The following is a 9,023-nucleotide window of genomic DNA, read 5'->3' as shown; positions in this document are numbered from 1 at the left end:
CAGGATCACTGATGGCCTTGCCTTAAGGAAGGGACCTGCTCCCTCCCCTTGGCAGGAGCTGTGACCATCAGTACCTGGCATCTTGGGGCGATGCCATCTGCCCCATACCTTGGTAACATTCCACTCTGCACCCCAAAACAGCCCAGCCATGCCCACAGGGACAGGCTCATCATGTTACATTGTCTTACTTTACCCATAGACCTAGAAAGACCAAGACACTTCCTCGTCTTCTATTAAGTTTGGACAGATTTCAACCAAAACAGGACAATAAAAAGAAGGAATGACAGAAGCAACTCCCTCACCTCTATACTACTAACACTTGCTTTAAAATGTAAGACTTCAGCAAACATTTTTATTGCTGTCCTTGGGTGGCAGGATTTCAAGGAAAGACACAGCAGCAGAGCTGGTGAGGAGGCAGGACCAGAAAAGCTTTTATTTGCTTCTCCTCCTCAAAGTCACACAAGGAAGAGAGCATTTGTGCCTCACTGCCTGCAAGGGCCCCTGCCCCAGGCACAGCATTCGGTAAACACTCCCCCTGCAATGGATTTGGCCCTCTCCAGGCCTGTGTTTACACAGCCAGCTTATATTAAGAGATGAAAACATTTTTTACTCCTTTGAAGGGAGCTCCCGGAAACAACCCACAACATCTCAGGGAGCCATTAAGCTCTCCACCCACCCAGCCAGCCTTTTTTGCCACAGACACAGTGGTCTATTTACAGCATCTTGTATGAGAGGCTCATGCAAATCCAGCCCCACAGCAGGCTGGGGCCATGCTGCTGCTGAAGGGAGATCTTGGTGCCTCCGCAGCAGGGTGGGAAGGAACCGATCACACTTCTTTGTGCCCTGCTTTTTGGCCTCCCACTTAGGGAGCTTCAGGATCAAGCCTGGTAACAAGGTTCAGGATGATTCCTCGTCTGCAGGTCAGCCAGCAGAGCCCAAGGCAGCTGCCAGTGTGATTCCCAGCACAGCCCTATCTACTGCCAGATACAGCCACCTTCAAAGCAGCAACCAGCCTCCTGAGGTTTGGTGCATGTGCTCCTCCAGCAACAGGGTTTGACCCAGGAGATAGCCTGGAGGCTAAAGCTAACAGCATCATCCAGATTTTGGGCTACTGTCAGAGAAGTTCATCTGCAAATACAGCTGCAACACAGAGCAGGGGCTGTGGCAAGCCCAAGCAAGGGCTTAGCCTCCTGTGCAGGCAGCCCCGTTGTCACACGCCAAGACTTACCACCCCGATGCCTTCAAAAGCAAAGATCGCAGTGCCAAAAAATAGAGGGTAAGTCTTCCAGGCTGCTGCTAGAGGCAGGCCACTGGGATCAGGAATGTCCTGGAAAAGAGCCCATGCAGAGTTCAGACACAGGGAGGATGGGGAGGACCTGGCTTGATCCCATCACTCCCCAGCACAGCCCGACGCCACAGGGAAAGCCCTGCGGAGCAGAGGGTAACCGCTGTGCCCGCAGGAGCAAGCAGCACCCCACAGTGTGCAAACACCCCATCGTTGAGTTCCCTCCACCTGCCAAAACACAGGACAACACAGAAATGACAGAGGGAAGCCATACACACTCACCCTGACAATGTACTGGTAGATCACGATGAGGCTGCCGAGCATGGCCACGTTGGCCAGCATGGAGAAGATGGACAGGACTTTGAGATTCTGGATGAACGTGAGCAGCACCACGAAAGGCAGGAGGGACAGCATGTACAGCCGGGAGTCCATGGTGGGGGTCATGGCCACTGTTCTGTTCAAGCTGCAGTCATTGGTGGTCCCATTTGCTGCAGATATGACCTGGGGAAGCACAGGAAGGCTTAACAAAGCCCACCACACAGGTCTGAGTGCCACGGATCTTGCCAGCCCATCCCAGTGGGTCAGAATACTCCCCCATCGGCCCACTTTCAAACAGAGCTAGTTGATTAAAACCAAAGCAACGCGGGTTGAAGTAGTTCTGAAGCAAATCCCTGTTACCTCACTAGGATCAGGGGTAGGATTAGCCACAGCATCTGAGCTGAGACAGCAAAATCTGCCTGAGCCCAGGCTCGCTCAGCACATGAACTTGGCAGCCGAGTGCACCAAGGGCAGAGGTTAGTTTGTGCTGCCCACGAGGCCAGTTGAGAAGAGAGGAAAGAGGCATTAAGTGCTATTTCCTCAAAGGTCCTTTTACTCTTGCTTCACCACGTTGCACTCTGTCACAAACCCCTTCAGTTCCCTGTTCCCACTCAAGGACATCTGGAAGCTACTGCTGGCCCCAACTTTGTTTTCGTCATAGGAAAACATGCTTTCCTTGGGGTCTGTCATTCCACAGGCACTCCATGCCACGTGCTCACCTCTAGAGAGAGTTTTGCCCCAGGTACCAGGTGGCTGAGCCATCCCTCCCTAGACCAGGGGCACGCTGTGGATCACCAACGCAACCACAACCGAGCTGTCTGGCCACTGCAGCAGAGGGCTGCCTGCAAACTAATGTAACCTGCTCTGGACCATGTCCTGCCCCAGAGGAGAGACTCAAGAGCTTCTGCACAAATCAGCATCGTCCATGGGAGAGGGCAGCACAGAGCCCCAGCCTGCCCCTTCTCTCCACAGCTCACTCCAAACCAAAGCTCTGCCCAGCACAGCAGCAATGATCTCGCCTGAGGTACCACCTGCACCATTGCTCCCATCTCACACACTGTTCCCCACCACAAAAATAAACAAGCAACACTCCCCACCCAAAAAATTCCAAGACTGGAGCCAAGGGGTTTCCCAGCTGTGGGAGCAGCAATGTAGCAGCAACCAGATCACTGCTGCAAGAGCAGAGCGGGAGCACAAAGGGGAACAATGCTGAGCAGTGCCTGCGAGGCACCAAGATGCTGGATTCCTCATTCCCAGCTTCTTATAGCATGGGAGCCAAGCTGTAAGAAAACAGGGTTTCTGTTTATTTCCTCCTGGTCCCTAAAGATGTAATTAAGCTCCAGAGCCATGGGATGAGGAAAGAAACTGGAACACAAACAGGTGCAGGAAAGGGAGAAGAGGGGTTGACAGCAGATCCTGGTATCCATACGTCACCCACCTACACAGAGTATCAATAAAGCAATTAACTGAGGTGGGCAGGACACCACAGGTACAGTCTCCTGTGTCACCTCTCTCCTGTCTTCCCTCATTAGGAACAGCCCCTGCTTCCCCTCAGGACATGGATGGTTCCAGCACCTCCGCACACAAAGCGAAGCCACAGGGCTTCCCAGAAACACCTGCCCTGGTTGAACAGGAAAACCTCTGACCCTCCAAAACACCCGGGCAATACCTTCCTGAGCAGCATCAGATATGGAAACCAGACCTTTGGTGGAGAAAAGGGCCATGACACAGGAGCTAAGAATAACCCAAACACCTCCACAAACCCTCTCGCCTTCCCCTTGCTCATGAAGGAGGGAGTAAGCCTAACCTGCTTCAGATTGTCAGCCAGAAAGACAAAGTACACGCAGCAGAAACCCAGCTGGGTGATGATCAGGAAAAGTCCCACTAAGCGCCTAGAAGAGAAAGAAAAAGACCATTTGTCAGCCAGGCCATGCAGAAATGAGAACCCATTTGGGCTGCTTGGGGCTGACTTGAACACTGTAGTGAAGCTGCTCTCCCCAGAGCACATCCAGCTCACTCCTATTCAATGATCTGGGTTGATGTCCATCTAACCCCACAGACATCAGGATCTCTAGTCTCCCCCTCCCATCCCCTCCAAAGAGTCAGGAGCAGTCTCAGGAGAAAAGTCTCCTCCTTAGGTTTAGCATCTCCAGTCTGCTGCTGAATTGTCATAGCTGGAGACAATGCTCCCCAGACACAGGAGAAGATGAACGTTTCCAGCATCTGATGTGCAATGATCTGTACGATGTGATGTGGGAAACCACAGGGCTGGTGGCACCCCTCGGGGCAGCTATGAGACACCCTCAGCACCAGCAATGCAGTACATGTTATTTACTCTTTTGTTATGCAGCAGAGACTTACTTCTCCCCCTTCTTTAGTGTAAGCCACATCTGGTGGGGACAGGACCGGGTCAAAGACCTCAACATTATCCCCTGCGGGACAACGAGCATCCAGGGTAGGTGTGACATAAAATGTTATGCGGCTCTTGCGCTCGTGTGCTGACACAGCTCAGAGACCAGCAGCTCTTCTGTCCCAGCTGGGCTTAAAGACAAGTTCCCTGCTTGGAGCAGGGGAGCAGGTACCTTCCCCAGATGGCATGTGTCCGCAGCCATGCGCTGGGGGTTGACTCCAGCCCATACATCATGGCACCCCCGTAGTCCACAAACTGCTTCTGGAACCTGTCCAGAGGAGAAAGAGAGAAGGGATGTCACATCGGCCCTGTCTGCTGGTTCCCAAGGCAAACGGTGACAGGAATGAGTAAACAGTTCCAGTGAAAAGCCCAGCAGCAGTTCCCCACAGAGGTTTCAATACAGGGAACTTCCTGGTGGGAGGCTCCATGGGACTTCTTGGGAAGGGAAGACCTGTAGGAGCAGCAGTGCTGAGAAGGGGAGTTGCTCCTTACCTGTAGCAGAAGTGATGGGCGCATTTCACAAGGATGCCCATGCAGTGCACAGCCACGACCCCCATCACCAGCAGGCTCAGAGGACCCAGCTGCAGGGAAAAAGAGGGGGAAGGCTGCACTCTGATGGCCAAAGGCAGAGCTGCACAACATGTTTAACTTGCAGACAAAACTCCACAGGCTCAGTGAGCAAAAACACTGCTGGAGGCTGAACCAGAGCTCAGGTGTTGCTCCCTGAACCAGCCCCCCGGGACCAAGTAACCCAACAGAGAGCCACGAGCTTGGCAGCAATGATGCAAAAGCAGCAAGTTGGGGCAGTCTGGGTGTAGCAAAGCGCTTCCAGGGTTGTTTTTCAAACTATCTTGCACATCCCATTACACGGGTGACAAAGAGGTCACGGTCCAGACTGAGGAAGGAAGTTTCTCTTTTAATTACTTTAATTTTCAGTCTGAGCAACGGGAACGCTGCATTGCTGGGTGAGGAAACCCAGAGCAGAGCAGTGAGGTGCCCCCTCCTCTCACACAGGGGGCAGTTGCTGTGGCATGACACAGACACAGAGGAGCTGAGCATTGGGATGGAAGCCAGAAGGAGATGTGACAGTGGCCAGGGGCTGCTGTTTGACCTCCAAGTGCAACCTCAGCCCTCAAGCAGCGAATCCACTGATCTCAATATAGCCAGAGCTATGAGGCTGGGCCAGCCCACGTGAAACCCCACAGAGGGAAGCACGATGCCATCTCCCATCACCAGCCTTAACCACTGAGCAATGGGGCTCCTCACATGCACGCTGTGCTTGTAGAACCCTCAGGAGGTACCCAGCACGCTCAGCACACACCAGCTGAGACAAACCAAGGCTGAGGCCATGCTGAACCTGCCATGACCAGGGTGAGGAGGTGCCACCCAAACAGTCTCTGCAGCAAACAAGGCAAACCACAGAGCCCAAGGTGCAAAAGCTCACAAGAAACTGAGCACCAAGAGGCATCTCAACAGGGAGCCAAGCCCTAACGCCAGCCATGCAAGCTGCCCAATGCCCTGAGGTCACTGCCTCATGAGCACCCACACAGCAGGGCTGAGTGCTGCCTTACCAGGATGCCGGCATTCTTCACAGCCAGAGGCAGCCCCAGCAGCCCCGTGCCAACATTCCCCTTCAGGAGATGGATCAGGGTCTGGTACCACCTAAAGGAGAGAACCATTGGCAGATGCCCACACTCAGACCTCACACAGTCTCAGCCTCCAGCTCATCCTGCTCAGGGTCCAGCAGCCTGAGATCCAGACACACAGAGATCCAGACCCTGTCCCCTGAGCCCAGTGGGACTGAGGAAGAACTGGAGGCAAAGACTCAAGAAACACATTTTGGGTGGGAATTCGCAAAACCAGCTTCAAGGCAAAACCCAACATGAGCTCAGAGGAAGTCTCTGAGTTGAAGGGATGAGTCTCCCCCAAGCAGAGACAGCATCTTCTGTCCACCTGGGTGAATAAGGCAAAGGGAAGCCCCCAGGGCATGGCTGCAACATACCTACGTATCCCCTGAAGCTGGACATGCTGTTTGCTTGCCACAGCTCCCCACGGAACCAACATGGAGATGGGGAATATCAGGAAAAGCATCAAACTCTGCCCACTGCTGGCAAGCCCAGCTTCACCAGAGAGCAGAGAGTGACACTGGGGCAGCTGCTCACTCGGTGCCAGCACTCCATGGAGGCAGGACCACAGCTCTGCTCTTGACACCCCCAGAAGCGCTCCCCATAAAACCACCATCCTCCAGCAAAGCCAACAAGGAGCCACCATTTCCACCCTCCCCATGTGCTGGGCAGGAGGGGAGCATCACTCACGTTGTCCCGTTGGTCTCCCCGAAGCGCTGGTAGGACTCGGGATGAGCAAACCCATTGATGCCCCCGGGCGGGCTCCCCTCTGGTGTGACATCCGTGGAGCTGTAGTCGTTGTAGTCCTCGCTGCGGAGGCGCCGGGTGGACATGGTCCCTGTGGGGGGAGCAGCGTTAGGGGTGCCCATCTCAACACCCCCCTTCGCAGGCTCCTTGGGGTCAGCCATGGTGCTGAGACCAGCTGGTACTGGAGCAAGGTCTCCTCCAAGGGCTTTTATAGAGCAGCACGCTCCCGCCCAGGCAATCACAGAGCTGGCATGTCCTAAGGTCAAGGCACATTCCCACTGGCTCTTCCTGCAGGCCTGTGCCCCTGTTTTGGGCACACCCAGGAAGGACAGGCACAGGATCCCGCAGTAAGAGCCTGGATGCAACCCGCTTCACGTCAGGTAAGTGTCCCAGTGTCCTCCTGCTCTAAGGGTGGTGAGTGTGACAACACAGCCACAGGCAGCAGGCAGGGAGGGACATGCTGGCAACATCCTCAGCCCTGGGTCTTGGGCAGTCAAGAGGATGGCCAGGAAAGAGCCAGGGAAAGGAAAGTTTCCAAACTTCTCCTTTTTTTTTAATTAAAGAGTATTTATTAAAAAGAATGAAAAATACTTATTATGCTCCATCAGGTGGGAGCAAACCACCCACCCGCAAGGTTTCACAGCCACAGAGGTCCCTACAGAACTAACGGGCTTCCCAGGATGAGGCACCTGCACAACCCAGAGCTCTTGCTCCAGGGAAAACCCTAGCAGAGTCCTACAGGCAAGGAGCACCCACACCAGCCCCACCAAGGACACAAGCCTCCTGCCTTCAGCTGGTTTAATTCCCACACGTGCCCTGAAGAGCTCCTGCTGCTCCTGCACAGCCTCCCAAAGAGAGGCTCTGCTTCCTCCAGCAGCACCCAGCACCCCAAATGCCAATCAGGCTACTGCCACACAGCCTGGAGACTCGATCCCTGCCGCAGGGCTCCTCTGGGGTGGCATGCCTCAGGCATCACCCCCTGCCCCAGCCGTCCCCGTCCCCCTGCACTGGTGGGAACCCAGGCTGGGGCCAAGCAGAAGCAGCAGAGAAATATCATTACCACAAACGGGCTCGTTTCCTGCCAGAGGCTCCTCCAGCACCCGCCAGGTCACGCGAGCGCCCGCAAGACGCTGCTTTATTTCCTGCAGCACCAGGCAACATGGAGCAGACAGCAGGGCTGCTCCATCCTGCGCAACACCAGCGGCGCTGAGCCTGCTCACAGCTGAGGGCAGCACATGCAGCACTCCTGCCTGCCTCCTCCCTGGCAGCCAGGACGCACAGTCATGTCCTGAACCGGCTCTGCCGCGGGCAGGGTGAGACAGGGACTGGGAAGAGCAGCGGTGTTAGTTTATACAAGGAAAGCGTTAGATGCTATTTGTCATCGGTGACGAGCCACAGGAGCAGGGGAGAGACTTGGGAGGCCTTGCCAAGCATTAAGGGCTGGTAGTGGGCAAGGACAGCAGGCAGAGGGGTGCCAGGCTTGGGTCAGGCACGGATACACCTCCCCGGAGATGGCCTGTGCATTATCTGAAGTACTCAACAGCGACGTCCTCCAGATAAAACACAGTCACATCAATCTGCCTGATTGCTCCTTGTGGTTTGTTTTTCTTTTCTCACAAGCAGGCCCAGCTGCTTTTTGCTTTGAAGAGCCAGGGAAATGCGTTCCTCATGACTTGCCTTCTTGTGTCTGGATGAAAGGTTGCATAGCAGCAGGGAGCGAGCACTTGGCTCCCCCGCAGTCAACGAGAAGAAGCTGCAAAACTTGTCTCATCCACACAACAAATGCTTCAAACTGAAGCAAAACCCCACCACATTATTTTCTCGTCATTACAAAGGGCAAAGACAGGAGCAGCCACATTCAGTTTCCACTTTAAAGCCAACTCCTTGGCCACTTCCATGTGCATTTTCCCCTGCTATGCACATGAGCTGTTTCATTCTGGTGAGTGGAGCACTTTGGAAGGCTGGGGCAGGGAGATGACAGCAACTTAGAGGGACAACCCCGCACCACTAGTCAAAAGCAAGATGCAACTTGCTGCTGACGCCAACAGCTCTCCCCCGCTGAGCAGGGGCTGCAACACAAAATCTTCCAGAAACGAGCTGCACGGCAAAACTCCCTGACACCTCCCTTCACATGTGCTGAACCCTTTATTCCTGCTTGTAACGCATCTCAGTGTGACACAAGGGAGCCTGCTTGGCACAAACCTCCTGGTCCCACAGCTCCAGCCCTGCACCCCCGTACAGCAGCACGCCTGCACCCTGCAGAGCACACGGCTCCCTGCACCTCACCCTCTCCGTGGTGCCACACAGCACCTCACATCCATGCAGGATCTAGGCAACCCCACACACTCATGCCAGCTCTGAGCACTCTGAGGCTGCCAGGACCCCAGCGACACCCCTGCAAGCTGCCAGCATCCCTCTGCACCCACACAGGCTCCGAGCATCCACACACACACACAGAGACACGTACACGGACCACCAGCACCCCCAAGCTCCGCTGAGCACCCGTCCAGGCCGCAGCGCACTTCTACACCCCTGAGCACCCGCCCGATGCCAGCACACGCAGGGACCTCCGCACACCCATGCAACGCGCCAGCCCCCCGCAGGCTCCAAGCACCCCGCTACACCCCCTGCAGAGTAC

At 55.1% G+C, this 9,023-nt stretch overlaps 1 protein-coding gene across 1 annotated transcript in view; it reads right to left on the bottom strand.

Moving 5' to 3' along the window:
- The window catches only part of LOC104411554 (proton-coupled amino acid transporter 1-like), a 15,580-nt gene extending 9,034 nt beyond the window's left edge, over positions 1 to 6,546 (bottom strand). The window contains exons 1-7 of the mRNA XM_010022000.1: positions 6,329 to 6,546; positions 5,585 to 5,675; positions 4,506 to 4,594; positions 4,186 to 4,281; positions 3,411 to 3,495; positions 1,568 to 1,786; positions 1,229 to 1,327 (exon numbers count right to left, since the gene is read on the bottom strand). Of these exons, the coding sequence (XP_010020302.1) occupies positions 1,229 to 1,327; positions 1,568 to 1,786; positions 3,411 to 3,495; positions 4,186 to 4,281; positions 4,506 to 4,594; positions 5,585 to 5,675; positions 6,329 to 6,546 (897 nt within the window). The remainder of the gene's footprint in view (positions 1 to 1,228; positions 1,328 to 1,567; positions 1,787 to 3,410; positions 3,496 to 4,185; positions 4,282 to 4,505; positions 4,595 to 5,584; positions 5,676 to 6,328) is intronic.
- Positions 6,547 to 9,023: the final 2,477 nt, after the last annotated feature.

The sequence above is a fragment of the Nestor notabilis genome, unplaced genomic scaffold (genome assembly GCF_000696875.1).
Source record: "Nestor notabilis isolate BGI_N333 unplaced genomic scaffold, ASM69687v1 scaffold22539, whole genome shotgun sequence".
Classification (NCBI taxonomy): domain Eukaryota; kingdom Metazoa; phylum Chordata; class Aves; order Psittaciformes; family Psittacidae; genus Nestor; species Nestor notabilis.
The sequence above is the reverse complement of the archived record's forward strand: the minus strand, read 5'-3'. Positions and strand labels throughout refer to the sequence as shown.